A 15,466-nucleotide genomic window follows, 5' to 3' on the forward strand; every position below is an offset into this window, starting at 1 on the left:
ACCGGGTTGTGGTTGTTCTGGAGAAGAGTCATGTAGGAGGAGGCAGCTGGAGTTAGGCAGGAGCATGGGGTGACCAACCGGGGCTCCTCAGTGGCACAAAACCAGGAGGGATGGTTGCACACAATGAGCTTCTAAGCATCTCTTCTTCAGAACATCTTAATACCTGCTAATAGTAACTGAATTAGAGACCCCTCCTGTGGCTAAGAAGTGTAGCTGCACGTCTAATGCTACCTTAAGAACTGCATTTTCTCTCTTTGCTGATTAAGATGCGTAAAAAGAGGAGTGAGAGATCAAAGCATGCACTCAGTGTCTCGTGAACACATCTTGTGGCCATGCACGACAGGAAGAGCCAGCCGCAAGGACCTCAGAGAGCCTCAGCTCGGAGGAGCGCAGCACACAGTGTTCTTATATTTGATCAAAAGCCCTTCCCTGCAATAAATACAAATTAAAACCAGAAAGCTCAAGTGTTCTCAAGGCATCTCAGCTGACCACAGCCCATGCAATTAGTTCCAAGACTTGAATAAGCTACTTCATTAAAAATCTGACTTAATTTCAACAGTATCTCCAGACATGCAGATGCCAGACTGTGTTTATCAAACTGTTACTTAAAAGCTCTTCCCTGAAGCACTTTTGGTGAATTGCTTTATCTATGGATTCTACAGGTGGGACCTAACTTTGAATCTTCAACAGCACAACTATCCACAGCAGAAAAGAAACCTTAAAAAAAAAAAATCAGATTAAGAAATATAGTGTAATATATCATTTCATCCATTACGTTGCTATTTCTACCATCCTTTTGATGTGAGCATGGATTTATTTTAGTTACTTTAGGCAAGACTAAAAAGAAGAGAAAACGTAGCTGCTATTTGCCAGCTGCATCTATTAGTTTGTTTCTAATTCCATGGCTCCAAAGCCATCCTGCAGCTCTCAGCTTTTAAGTCCATGCTCACTAAGAACTGGTGGTATAAAAGCTCAGTCGCTGTGACACGGACATTTCTGGTTGTCACATTGAGCCCTTGGCAATGAAAGACAAGCCATCCACATTCTTGTATAGGTGGTAGTTTGGGGTTAGTCATTTGCAGCCCTTTTGATGGCTGCCACACACAGTTGTGAACACTTTGACAAGCCAGCTCTGTGCTTCAAGCCCGCAGCATTAGTAATCCCTAATTTAACACTTCCATGGTACCAGAGAGGAGAATTGCATAAGTATGTTCAGCACTGAAGTCACTGCAGGATTAACCAGGAAAAACACACCTTCAAAACCAATAAATATCTTTAGTGACAAAACCAGTAAGGCAAGTGATGAAAAAACCTAAGATGTTGCTTTACAATCAGGTGTAAAAGTTGCCTTCAAGCATGGAAGTGTCTATGATAGGAAGCACCAGTACTCAGTGATGAGCTGCTAACACTAAGGACTATGCTGTGTTTGATACTAAACTGCTATTTTAGACTTTTAAAGACATCTTTCACCACCCAGACAACCACCTGGGGACATATCCCTTCTACTAGAAAGCACTCGCTGCCACAGAGGCTCTGCTGGAATTAAGACACCAATTCCAAGAGAAAATCCCAGCGGAAGCACAAATGGACTATTTTCAACCACAGGTGACCTCAATACATACAAGTTTCACACGGCAGCAGCCAGAAAAGCTCAGCTCCTGCTTCAGCACCTGAAACAAAGCTGGCAGGTTAACAGCAGCAAGCAGCTCTTAGTCAGGCATTGCAGTAGGAAGCACTGGGTGCTGAGCTTCTCACGTTCTGACTTGATGACAGGTTTATTTATGCCTGATAGTAGGAGATTTGCACCTACATGAAGTGTGTCAAAGGTGTTTGAACAGCGAGATCATCAGATACATGAGAACTACAGATAATTAAAGGGGTTGATTTAAGGGGGTAAAGCACTTAAAGTACTCCAACAACCAAGTTTTTATGTTTAAAATAGTGAATAAAAACCCAGGTAGGATCCCAGAATGTTATTTCCTCAATAAAATCCTGACTTTTGAGAGCTCTAAAGAATAATTCTATTTATGTTCCATGGAGAATTATTTTCTTTGGAAACAAAGATCTACAGCATCACCTTCTCTTGAACCGACTTCCAGCCTGTTGAATACCTTCATGCCAATTGGTTAGAAACAACAATTTAAATGTCTTTCATCATAAACAACTTCCTATCTAGAACCCTCCAGAACAGTGAGCTCTTCCAAACATCCTTTTGTTTAGGTCTAATAAGTTAGATCTAAGAGGAAATATTATGATGATATATTCTGTACCAGAAACTTACATCATCAATAGCTGTGATGTCTGGATTCCCTGCAGTGATTTGGGTTTTTCAGCACAACCACCTCACAAGGACTCATCAATATGCTCATCCTTTTGGGAAGAACACAGGTCTTAGTTCATTAGACAGCAGCCAGCTACACCGGGCATAGGCAAATCATCATGTAGAGACTGAAACTCCAGCCCTCTCCCCCACCATACATATGATATATCTGCACTTTGAGCCAACTTTAAATACAGAGTAAAGAACGAGTAATTATCTTGGATGTGAACCAACACTAATTTGTATTCTTCCCTGAATAACACTTTTCTTTTGCAGAAGGGAAATAAAGGACTGCTACAGAAACACAGCAACATTCAAACCCTTTAAAACAAAAGGTAGATTATTTAATGCATTAACGATGTTAATCTGAAGATAAATAAATCCACAACAGACTTTTACGTTTCTTTTTGAGATTTCCTTTTTCTTTGCAGAGAATATTTCTGATATTATACAGTACTGAGAGGGTGTTCTTTTATTTTCTTAATGTCCAGGTGAAAAGCAAAGCTCAGTTCTCTCTGCTCTCTTCGTGGAACTCCTCAATGCCCTGTTCCAGGCGTGATTCTTTCATAAGTTTTTACTTGAAAGCGGAGTGGTGAGCAACATTAATTTCAAGAATAACTGGATGGTTTGGTCCCTGAGTCATCCTCTTGAGAGCCCATACTCTGCAAGGGAGAGAGTTAGTTCATTTCACAAACAGGCCTGAGGTTTACCTTTGAGAGAGACAGTTCTTTGAAGTTCGCAGGTAGGAAAATAAAGTGCATCTCAGATAACATGCGCTTGCTTTGTGTTTTAAAGCAAGATGTTTATGCATGTATTAATATGTTATTATTAACACTGTAAATACTGACATTCAATGCAACATGTACTGCACTGATTCTCTTACCTTCTGCACAAACTGAGGGTTCACAGTGATCTCTTGATCCATGGCTTTCAGTCGTTCATCAAGCTCTATACATTTCAGCATCTTAAAAATACACAGAAAAGTTGATTACTTGGTCCAGCTTGCACAAGATACTACTGTGCTATGTAGAATCAATAACTTCTGCCATCACCAAGGTTCCATGTCAAAATGTTCTTATCCCTCATCTCTCAAAAGTGTCACATTATTTCTTATTCCCTTATTTTGATCCATGTCTCCCTAACAATCCTTTCTAAGGCCACTGATAACAGTCCCATGAGGGTCAAAGCACCTCAGCCTACAGATAGGTTATTGACAGCCAGTGGAAGTGATCCTTGAAGGCTAAAACTCTAAAACCAATCTTTCTAATCCATTCAGCTCAAGGAACTTCACATCAACATCAAGCAGTCAATCTGCTGAAACATCTCAAGCTGTACAGAGGATACAACAGGGAACGTGTTGACAGCAATTGACTATCACTCTAAACCCCCTTTAAATACCAGTACTGTGAAATAGTCTAATAATGATTCATAGTCCTCAATCTCTACATGTAAGTCACCCACAGTGGCTTCTCCCAGCAGCTCTCTGATTACAGACTAAGGTTCTCTGGTAGCAATTCCAAAATCAGTTAAGATCTTAAAGATTTACCTCCTGATCAATGTTATGGAGCATAGCTGGATTGTTATATTTTTCAGGATTATCATGGAAACAAACCATACCATCTTTCTGATTAATACTTGCAAAGATTTCACCATCTTCTATCTGAAATGAGAAAGGGTTTAACGTAAGGCATCACCAAGAAGAGAATTTTGAGTAACTATAACACACAGACTCCTTGTGGAATCATCTTTAACTTGTTGGCTTCTTATTTCCTAACAGCTTCCCAAAGACAAACGCTGCATGGTGGAGAATCTCTGTTAGGATTTTCTGACAACAGTCTAAACACCACAGCAGACTGACAGTATTTCCTCCACCCTGAGAAAGAACCATTCTTCAGGCACTCAGAACATCCACCAACCCAGACACTTAAATACACTTAAATAATAAACTTAAATGGATTAAGTTTTGAGTGAGGATAGTTCAGCCAAGTCTCACCATGTGGAGGACGTATTTTTCTGCTTCTTGGGGCCCCGACAACTGCACTCGACTTGCCATGTCTTGTAATGACAATGTTAAAAACGTCTGAAATGTAGAAAGTATCAAACCATTAAAACTAGATGTGAGAAACTTTCCCTATCAATGCTTCATGGCCTATAAAGTCTAATTTTTGAAGTCCAATGGGAAGAAACAAGTGGGACACAGTTATTACTTATAAAAGCCTCGTGAGAGTGAAGTCGGTTCTTCCTCTGAAGACATGAATCTGTTACACTGTGCACATACACAGACCAAACTAATGGAGTCATCACTCCCATTTCTGCAATTCCTTTTTATCCCAGACACAGTCCTGCCCATGCCCAACCTCTTCCCTCACCTTTTTACATGAATAAGGTGGCTGTCCATCCCTTGAATTTCCTTCAAGAGATGCGTGTATTGCATTCCTTCCGAGGTTAGTTTTATTGCAGCAAACAACATCTGAGCTTGCCAAAAAAGAGCTTTCCCCTGATGATCTTTAAGGATTAATCTGACTTTTCAGCTGAAGGAGCACATCGCTCCACTGCTTCTGGGTTTACTTCAGATAGTTCCAAAATCTGTCCTATTCATTGACTCTTCTCTAATCAAGTAGCCTGTAAAGTTCAGCTTTCCTATTTTCTGAACAGAGATGAAGGTCACTGGGTCGCTGTGCTCACAACTTCTTTGAATATGTATGAAAATCTCATGGGCAAACCCCTCTGGTAGACAGACACGTCGAACCACCTTTTAAATAATGCATAAGTAGCCACCAGAAGTGGTTTTCTATATAGAGCATTTTAGCCTCATTTGTTTCAGAGACACAAATCTCAGCTTTACTCATTTCTCCATGACATTATCATTCTGCTCTGCATTGAATACATTCCAGAGATCCACTCTGTGAGAAAAACTAATCACAATCCCTCAGCAGAATCACCCCCTTCATCTTACCTTGGTTAGCCTCTGAATATTCTTTTTGTAGAGAGATGACAAGCATTGCTTCACCAGCCCCATATTGTTATCCCTTGTGAATGTTTCACTGTGTTTGTTCACCAGGTTTCGAAGCTCCGAGGGTTTATTGGTTGAATAAACTTGTGCTAGTTCATGGTAAGCATTGCTAAGGGGCTGCAATTAGAAAAATGAGAAGCCTTTATAAAGAACATGGTGTTCAATCAGCCTCTATTCACTACTTTAACATTAGAAGCCACGCAGGCATAAAAGCAGATTTAAAGGAGCTCAAGCATCTCTCATAACAAACAGATGATGCCCATACACGGCTTTATAGCAACAAAAGATCCTCATGCATTAAATCTGTCTTACTGCAATATAAGATATAGTAAACTTCATTCAAGGACCTCTGTATGACAGCTGTAGTTCTGGCAGTGCCAGGAAAAGGCCATTAGCTGACCAGTATATGAAGTGAGCTGAATTCAAGGTGCATAGTCACTGCCCATCGATTACAAGACGCTGTCATCCTTGACCACAATACAACACAGCAGGGCCAACAGAGAATCAGAGGGTGAAGACTTGTTCATTTTGAAGTAGCAACTGTTTGAGTTTGCTTATTAGTATCTGGAGTTACAAGAAGATTTTTGAAACTCGTTAGAATTTTGCTCACAGATCAATAAACTCAGTGTTAAATAAGAACTAACAGTGTGGTATTTACCTTGGATCAGAACTCTCTCACTGGCAGTTATGTCTTCCACCCTACACCTCCTAATCTCAATGCTTACAGACTCCAAACGTGCAGCTTTTTCAGAAGCTTTTATTCTTTATAAGCTGGAGTTTTGGAACAAACCATTTAGCATTTTGTACTTCAAGTAGATGAAGTTACAGGTTGAATGTTCTTACAAGGGCACTGCATATTGAAAGCTAAATGAAAGCCGGGTCTTGTTTGAGTTCTAGTGTAAAATGCTATCAAGGGACGTGCAGTATCAGTGAAGAGAATATTGGTAAGTGCTGTTCAACCCTAAAGTTCATCCAAATTTAAGTTTAAAAACCTGGATTGCCAATATGAACAATGAAGTTTGTTTGTAATAGACAAACAAATAGGCTTTAGCTATTGCACACAAGAAAGGCAGCAGGAGGTTGTACTCTGGCACATTATTCCCATGATCTGCAATGTTAAACAGTACTATCAAATGAGGCTAGGAAAAATAAACTCAGCTTTATTGTTCTATTATTTAACTGTATTCACAATACTTACCTTAATGAATCTACCAACTATCTGGGAAGTGTATTTTGGTAGCTGCTGAACTTTGCCAAGTAGTATCAAAGAAACTAGAATATACTTTTTATATGATTCCAACATAATATGACTGACTGCCATGGCTGGAGTAGTTATTGCCTAAGCAAGAAAGAAAGAAATGGAATAGAAATTTAATATACTTACTGGTAGATCCTGGTAGCATTAATAAAAAGCTCAGTTTTAAGCTGCATGTGGAAGGGATAAATTGATATGAAATTCATCTTTCAGCATTAAAGCTTTAAACTAGCTTCTGTCAAAACTAATCATCCAATATATCTTAAAGTAAATTCTATGCAAGCTACTCAAAATGCATCACATTTTGGTGGTGCCAACCTTAAAATAACCCTGTTAAGATCAAATCTAAATGTCTTTCCTCGGTCTATAGCTAAAGTTGTACTAGAAATCACCTGTAGCTACTTGCTCCTGTAGAACCTGGATTCACACAGATCCTTAAAGAGGCTTTATAAAGCTATTACACCATCAGATCTCATATTTAATGATGCTGAAAGAGGCCTGCAGGATCAGGAAAAGGGATTTCAGTTTACTGTGATGCTGCTAAGCTACTCAAGAGGTGACCCTTGCTTACAGAAAACTGCCACACATTTGACAGCGTTTTCCTCTCACACACACACAAAGTTTTCCCAATTTTGAGATTTTTCTCTTCTTTCACAGAGAAAATAAAAGCAACATTGTAATAACCTGGAAGTGTAACTCCCCTCATAAAATTAGCAAAGGTCTTAGCAAAACCACTGCATTAGCTTTGTTTTAAGAACACACAATTGTGCATGTCAGCCTGGGAGCCGTTGCTATGCCAGCAGCAATAAACAGGCATCTGAAAAATATTTATAGTGAGATAAATTTAACATCAACCTTTGAGTTGCATAGTTTTATGGTGCAATAGTTGCTTGGCTGGACGAGACCTTCTTAAAGGAAAACACCTCTAAAGACCGTTTGCTTGTTACTTCACTTTATATGCTGAGTACCACCATTCAGGCTATACCTGTCATAAAAGACCTAGTAGGGAACATGAAACCAACTCAAGTTTGTATGTACTACTATGATGAACACACACACTAAACCAAAACCCATGTGAATGATGAACAGCAATATAGATATGTTAGCAGCATCATATCTTTAAGGTTAAGAATGAAAATGATTGGAGGCTGCTTGTGCTTTATGTTAGGTTCACAGCTTTTCCTGCTCTCCTTGGTGGCAATTCAAAGATAATGTTATCTCAGCACTACTACACATGCTACTGTAGTAGTGCTACAATACACTACTATTGCCTTTCAAGTGATCTCATTTCAGACTTACCATTTGATTTAAAGTTACCTGTTCATAAAAGTAGAGTGCTCTTTCAAAGTTCTTTAGCCCAGTGTATATCATCCCACCATAGTAGTAGTAACATAAAAAGTGCTTCGCATCATATGCCCCATTCTCTTTACAAATATCCATCATGTCCACATCTAGATACGGGAGGGCAGGTTTAAAGCATTTTGCTAACAAACAGAGCTACAAGAAAATAAATCAAGTTGTCATAAATTAGCCATTTCCATTCAAATTTCCAGGAGGAAGAAGTCACAGCTAAATTCATCTGGTACTAGCCAATAAATCTCACTCCTCCAAGAGTGACAAAACAGGGTATGCAGTAGTGCTGTAACAGATTATTCATTGGAAAACCTTTAACACAGATGTGTGAACTGTTATAATTTATCTGAATCTTAAAGAAATTAGACTCTGACAAAGCTGCTTGAAATTCCAGGCCTTCCAGACTGCCTGCACTAAATATTGCACTAAACATTCCTGTCCAACCCTAAATCCCAGGAGCCAAGAAATGAGACAGAAGAGCAAATTCAGGCCAAAGACACTGAGACAAACTGGCTTTTTGTCAAATCTGAGCAAACAGTATCTGGTATTACATTTATACTGCCTGTGTGTGACTTTCAGCCCAGAGAGAAGGGATGGCAAAGGACTTTCAGAAGTCATCAACAAAACCAAACATGCACTGTACACTTCAAATTGATAGAAGGGCATTTTATTTCAGTATAACATATTATCTATTACTGGAGACCAGTTAAAAGCCATTTTTACATTGCACTACGTGAACATGCATTTCCTCAAGGGTTTATGCTTATAAAACAAGCTTTTACTCTCACCAAAAGCTCCCCTTACCTGGCAAAGATCTGCGTGTATTGAGGTCAGCTGGTTTGTGTTCATCTGCATCTTGTCTATGGCTTGTCTGAGAATGCTAATTCCTCGCAGGGGCTGTCAGAAATTACATCTCTTTCAGACAATTTCTCATAGATGGCAGCACATTGGATCTTATGTTGACACTTACAAATGAAAAATAACACTAATTGACAGGTTCCATTCAGTAATAGTTAACTTGAGGTTCCCTTTGTGTAGGATACTGCAGTCTCTCAGACAATAACATTAACCTTGGCTATACAACTTCTCTTGCTAAACTAAATAGAGGCATCAATTCTGCTCCGTAAAGCCAACGTCATCAGGAATACAGGAATTTGTATTGATACAAAAACCTTTCTTGACTCCATGACATGACTCCCACCAAATAATAAAGGCAAGGCTCTTGCTTTGCTCCACCTAGACCAGACTTGATCTCTACTTCTATTTCAGGCTAGATTTCACTGAAGTAGCCCAAAAACATCAGTATCTTAGCAACAGAAATATTGGTCAACTATTTCTTAATCAAGTTTCCTTTACATTTTGAGGCATTTCACTAAGAACATTATATAACACTGGTGAGAATAACACTGAAACCAGTATCACTGACTCACCAGCGCTAATAATTGTTGCAGCTCTCTCCTACTCATGCACACGTCGTCTGAAGAACATTCTGGGTACTACAAATCTCCCAGGCTGTGTGTGAAAGCACGATTTTAGGTGACTCTCCCCCTAAAAATTTATCTTCCCTATGTTTTCCTTAAAGAAATCTGGAAAATCTTGGTTTAGGTTCATTTCCTCTGAGTAAACTTAACAAATAAGGAGCTGCACAAAAATACGTGACATAAAGTTTATGGCAAATCTTTATGAAGCAAGTAAGAGACTGTAATCATAGAATGGTTTGGGCTGGAAAGGATCTCAAGATCATCTACTTCCAACCCCCTTGCCATGGACAGGGACGCCTCAAACTAGACCATGTTGCCCAAGGCATGTCCCTTTTAAGAGCTTGAATATGTAGGTAGCTTATATGTACTAGATGATAGTTGCTCACCTGTTTTCTCTCCACAAGGGCATTTGTTAACTGGTGGCACAGGCCAGCAACTAAATACAGTAAAAAGAACACAAAGAAAAAACACACCACAGTGAAAAATCAGTATAAAACTATCCAAAAAGCATATGAAGTCTGAAAGTAACCTTAACTTACAAGTGTCTGTTGCATATCTGATGTGTTCTCCATTACAAGTGCTGATAAAAAGCTGCACCTGCGAGAATAACGTTTCGAAGTCAGGGATGCTGGGCATAGAAAACTTCACAAACCTAAACCAAGCAAACAAACAAAAAGGGTTAGCACTTCGCATTTGGAGCTTCATTACTGAGTCTCTGTAGATGCTTGCAAACAAATCCAAAGTGTTTATGACAGATGGCAGATGAGTTGCACAACGTTTGGAAATATGCTTTCCCTGCACACCCCCATTCTCAATCTAGTGCAAACTACAGTTTAGAACAAACTATGGCAAACAAAGATCATTTTGTCTGGTACAATAGTTACAATCATTATAGAAACACTGCCTACTGATGATGAATTGTGATACACAACTTCTCTGGCCACTTTAGCCTATCCTAGAGCCACCTCCTGCTTGAATGTGCCCAAGGTTATCTCAGCTATTACATTATTAGATGTGTATCTCTTGTTAGAAGCTTTTTCTCTTCGCTCTCTGGTGGTTCTTTAGCACCCTATAGGCTTGCACATTGCTGCTTCTGTAAGATAAGCCATGATTATGCTCACCTGAAGACAATGAATCCCTGTGCCTCCAAGAAATGCCACAAAAACCTATGGGAAAATCCTTCTGTTCCATGCTATGAGCCAGGAGCTTTCCTGTACACTCTGCTGCTTCAACTAATACGTTTTACATATTACTGCCCCATCCCTGGCAGTGTTCAAGGCCGGGTTGGACACAGGGGCTTGGAGCAACCTGCTCTAGTGGAAGGTGTCCCTGCCCGTGGCAGGGGGTTGGGACTGGATGAGCTTTAAGTTCCCTTCCAACACAAAGCAATCTATGACTCTGTGATTCTATTTCTTATAAACACTTATCTCCTTCCTCCTCCTGTTTTAGTGACTGTTTCCATGTACCCCATGATACAATTCTGCTAACACAGATGCCCTGCTTGTTGTAAAGTCCATAATGCATTTCTATGAGATGTTAGTGAATTGCACTATTAAACTGCGTTATCTCTACGTATTATAGTAATTTTATTTCAAAAAGGTAGTAGAGTGAGTACCAGGATTCTGATCATTCCTTTAAAAAAAGAACTGTTAAATAATAGTGGAACCTGTAGACGCTCCACTTATAGTTAGGTACAGCCAGAAACAATAGTTGGAGCTTCAAGGCCAAATATCTTTATCTCAGCATCACCAACTCAAGTATTATCTTAAACTACAGACAGCAGCAAAAGCCTCAGTGCTGTCTAGAGACAAATAGCCAACAACTGTCCTAAGAACCCATGGAAAAAAAAGTGTTGCTTCACACTCACAGTTCAGTCTTAAAAGTCAGTTTTATACCTTTTTGCTGCACACATATAAGTATGCACACTGCATACTTATAGATACAGCCATAAGGAAAACAACCCCCCAATATTACCACTTGACAGTAATGGCATTTACAACCTTCAGAGGTTTCCTTTGGAAAATACAAGTTTGAGCTGGTGTTTTTATTACTAAATGTGCATCACTAAGCACCATTCTAAGAAACACAGACTGAAAACATGCAAAAGAAAAACATGTGGGTGACAACTCACTATGTTGCCCAGAGTATGTTTTAATACCAAGAGATTTAATGAAAGAAAGCACCACTTACAAGACAGCCAGAACACCTAACGAGTGCTCCTGCACATCCAGGGCACCAAGCACTGTATCCAGATGGGAAAGGTTTTTTGCCAGCAGTTCTCCACTCTTATTGATCAGCTCACAAAGCTGGGTCATTTGCCCTGAAACACAAAACATGTTGTCAGACTCTAATTAAGAGAACACTCACGCATTCCCATACTTTATGAGACTCTTCCTGCCTTTTATAACCTGAGGAAAAAGCAGCAGAACCAAGAGAATTTACTTTTCTTTAATATAATAAGCATTAGTTTTTCAGTGAGGTACCCACCATATGTGATGGTGAAGCTTCTGGCCTTTGGGATTGCAAAGGAACCCTCAGAACACAAACCCAGCAGGAAAAGCAGCATCAGCTCACCTCAGAGAGGGACTGCGGGGTCTCACATCGCCACCAAGCTCCACCTAAGCCAAGTCTACAAAACTCTACCCAGTGTACTGCGATGCAGTATCTTGCCTGGTGGATAAATTTATCTCCACTTGTACCTTCTGGGTGTTGTAAGGGGAAAAAGCCAGAACAAAACAGTACCAAAAATAGTCTCCTCCGCTCTCTAAAAAATCCCAATACCACAGCTTGTTCCTTGCTGCTTCTCAAGTGCCCTATTTATCCAGTCTGCTCATAACCATTTTTCTGAAGCAGGCATTAACATCACAACTAAGTGCCTACAAGAAAAGGATTTAAAACCCTGTTCTTAAATTTAGTTCGTGTAATTAGAACTACAGTGTTGTTCTATTTGTTGTGAGCCATGAACACAGCAGGAAAGGCAACTACGTGGAATTAGGAAGGTACAGTAAGCCCCAAAAACCTTATAAAGAAAGCAGATCAATTATCACAAACTGCTTCCAAACTCTTCCCCCTACCAATTACTTGAATTAAAACTATTCTTTGCTGAAGCAGAGGATTGTTTCATGTTCAATCCTTGCAGATTAGAGAGAAAAAGCAGAGGTTCTCTCCTCCTTACAAGAATCTTCATAAAAAGAGGAAAAGTGCCTCCACTCATAGAGAGGCATTATCCTCAACTCTCTTGGCCTTTTCCTTTCAAAAAGGAAAACCTGGGAAGGAAATATTAGTTTTGAAGCAACAGAGGGATCAAAGTTCTAAATAGGGCACCAGAACCCAGGAATTCCACAAAGTCATCCCAAACTGTTCTCTCCATATGGAATTAAAACTCCAGGCACAAATAAGCATGGAAAGGGATAGGGCTCATAATATGCTCTGTGGCTTGATAACAGTATTCAAGCACTGCAAACCCTTGAGTTCTCTAGTAGAGAAATCCCCCCATCCTACAGCTATCACCTGGCACTGCCCTAAAAACCAAAGCCAAAACCCCTCCAAACAACCCTTTACTCACAAGCACCCACTGCACAACTTGCAGTGTAAGTAGAAATACCCACACTAGGCCCAGCTAATCCATTTGTGTCACATCCCATACAGCCAAATGCTGAGAACCAGAAACCACCACCACGAGCACACAGACTTCTCCCATGGGCTCTCCCAACCTCCAGCAGCCTGCCTGGATTTACTTTCTCAGAGAGAATGACTCTCTGGCTCATCCCTAATGGGAGAACTTCCATCGAGTCAACCAGACCCCCTTTTGCATCCATAAAACCTTGTAGTAAGAAGTTCGCCAGCTAAATAAACACTCATCTTTCATCTGGTTTATACCCACACCTTGCAGGTGTAATTTGCCTCTTGTATCTGATACTCCCCAGTCAAAACACTCTATATTTAATAACTTAAACCAGTGTAAGAGCAAGTTGGAGCTCCATCCAGGGTTAAGAGCCTGGGGACACAGAGGAAAGCATCAACTCTTGATCAGTTTCATGGAGCAAACAACCCATGCGAAGGAACCCTCAGAACACATTTTAAGGAGCATCAACACAGACAGAAAGTTCAGGAACCAGGAACCGCTGTGCCCACGCACAGGGAAAACAGGAGTTTGGCGAGAAAACCTAACTGTGGTTATTAAAACATCTTCTAAACACTTGGGTTACGGCAACTGAACCGATCTACGGTTCTTCTGTCCGTGCCCTGCTTTGCCCCCAGGGACTACCGCTTGGGAGGTGTATTTTAAAGCCCACATGCCGCACCTCAGCACTGAGGTGACAAGCCGGGCTGCCAAACCCTCGCTATAGCCCCTGCGGTGCTCGCTCCCCGCCGCCGCTTTCCAACGCTCACACTCAGTTCCCGCTTCACCGCACTCCACCGGGATCCTCCAACCCTGTCACACCGCGCCGGGACCCATCGGAGGCCACAGCCCGGTAAAGGCCCCACAGCAGTGCAGCCTGAGGGAGAAGCCGTGAGGAAGCTGGGGGGGGTGGGGGGAAAAGCAGGCCGCGGCCCGCCCCCCCTCCGCCGCGCGGGCTCCCCCGGGCTCCCCCCCGCGCTCAAAGCCCCGCTGCGTGCCCGGGGCCGGCCCGCGGCTCCCGCTCTGCCCGCCCGCCGCGGTCACCTTGGGCCGAGAGCTGCCGGACGCTGTTGACGAACTGCTCCAGGGCCGACGCCATCTTGGCGGCTGGCGGCGCGGCCGCGCGCGCTCCGGGCGGGGAGGGGGGCGGGGGGGGAAGCGCGGGAGCGCGCACGGGGAGGGAAAGCGGGAAGAAGCCACCGCCGCCGCCACCGCCTCCCGCCAGCCAATCAGCGCCGCCCGCCGCCTTACGTCACTTCCGCCGCTTCGCCAGCTCTCGCGGGAAACGAGGTTGCTATGACAACCATCCCCCCCCCCATCACCAACCCCGCGTTAAGAGCGAGGGAGGAGCGGGAAGCCGTGACTCAGCAGGGCTGCGTGGTGACGTCACGGCGGCGTCACCCCGCCGCGGCGCGGGGATCTGCGGGTTTTGCGCCCGTTCTGTGTCCCACCCCCCCCCATGTGCGGGGCTCGCCTGCTGAAGTGTTCCCTATGGGATAATAATGTCATCCCTAGGATGAGAACATGGGGCTGTTCAGCTTGGAGGAGGGGATGGAGATCTCAGGGCAGCCTGCCGCTGTCTGAATGGGGCAGCAGGGATGCTGGAGAGGGGCTCTGCGTCAGGGGCTGTAGCTGTAGGACAAGGGGGAATGGGTTTAAACTGAAACGGGAGATTTAGGTTGGATATAAGGAACTCACCAAAAAGCACATGGGATAAAGGGACGTCCTGGCTCGAGGAGGCACTGCAGTGGAGGGTTCTGGTGTCTCCAGTGTAAGGAGGACATGGAGCTGTTGGAGCAAGTCCAGAGGAGCAACGAGGATAGTAAAGGGGCTGCAGCACAGGCCAAGGCATTGGGGCTGTTCAGCCTGGAGAAGAGAAGCTGTGTGGAGGCGTCAGAGCAGCTTCCAGTGACTAAAGTGGCTACAAGGATGCTGGAGAGGGACTCTTCAAGAGGGCCTGTAGCAACAGGACAAGGGGGAATGGGTTTAAACTGAAACGGGAGATTTAGATTGGATATAAGGCAGAAGCTCTTCCCTGTGAGGGTGCTGAGGCACTGGCACAGGGTGCCCAGAGAAGCTGTGGCTGCCCCATCCCTGGCAGTGTTCAAGGCCAGGTTGGACACAGGGGCTTGGAGCAACCTCCTCTAGTGGACGGTGTCCCTGCCCATGGCAGGGGGTTGGAACTGGATGAGCTTTAAGGTCCCTTCCAACCCAGACCAGTCTGGGATTCTCTGTGTGTGCTCCATTGCTGCAGGAGCTGGTGGGACGGGAACTGTCCTTCTGTGTACCATGAAGAACAAGGACCCGTTATGGGCATGTATGTGTGTTCTCTCACTGCTTCCTCAGACACATCAAGTTGTGGTGAAATCCCGCTCCTCACAACAAACAAAATGCCTCCGGCACAAGGGAAAGCAGAATTCAG

General features: G+C 42.7%; 1 protein-coding gene across 7 annotated transcripts; it reads right to left on the reverse strand.

The window, feature by feature from the left end:
- Nucleotides 1-794: 794 nt before the first annotated feature.
- Nucleotides 795-14,289, reverse strand: COPS3 (COP9 signalosome subunit 3). 7 transcript variants are annotated; one of them, XM_030482867.1, is made up of 12 exons: nucleotides 11,910-12,069; nucleotides 11,613-11,742; nucleotides 9,962-10,074; nucleotides 9,809-9,858; nucleotides 8,746-8,838; nucleotides 7,906-8,085; nucleotides 6,532-6,672; nucleotides 5,277-5,450; nucleotides 4,314-4,400; nucleotides 3,867-3,980; nucleotides 3,204-3,284; nucleotides 795-2,982 (listed from the first exon to the last, which is right to left on the reverse strand). In XM_030482867.1, the coding sequence occupies exons 1-12, from the start codon at nucleotides 11,986-11,988 to the stop codon at nucleotides 2,929-2,931; spliced, it is 1,296 nt and encodes a 431-aa protein (XP_030338727.1). In that variant the 5' UTR covers nucleotides 11,989-12,069; the 3' UTR covers nucleotides 795-2,928. The 7 variants fall into 7 exon arrangements, with proteins under 7 accessions (XP_030338727.1, XP_030338732.1, XP_030338728.1 ...); XM_030482872.1 differs by lacking the exon at nucleotides 11,910-12,069 and adding an exon at nucleotides 14,089-14,176 and having other exon boundaries at nucleotides 1,224-2,982; nucleotides 8,746-8,906; XM_030482868.1 differs by lacking the exon at nucleotides 11,910-12,069 and adding an exon at nucleotides 14,089-14,289 and having other exon boundaries at nucleotides 2,544-2,982.
- Between the last annotated feature and the right edge of the window lie 1,177 nt (nucleotides 14,290-15,466).

This window comes from Strigops habroptila, chromosome 4 (genome assembly GCF_004027225.2).
Source record: "Strigops habroptila isolate Jane chromosome 4, bStrHab1.2.pri, whole genome shotgun sequence".
In the NCBI taxonomy this organism is placed as follows: Eukaryota; Metazoa; Chordata; class Aves; order Psittaciformes; family Psittacidae; genus Strigops; species Strigops habroptila.

Bases quoted from the DNA above. Each gene is read 5' to 3' on its own strand.
- COPS3 (XM_030482867.1), bottom strand. From the start codon at position 11,988: ATGCTGCTTTTCCTGCTGGGTTTGTGTTCTGAGGGTTCCTTTGCAATC. The intron at 10,075-11,612 runs GTAAGTGGTGCT...TGCTTGGTTTAG, and splicing joins TTAGGTGTTCTGGCTGTCTT to GTTTGTGAAGTTTTCTATGC. The intron at 3,981-4,313 runs GTGAGACTTGGC...TTCTCATTTCAG, and splicing joins AAAAATACGTCCTCCACATG to ATAGAAGATGGTGAAATCTT.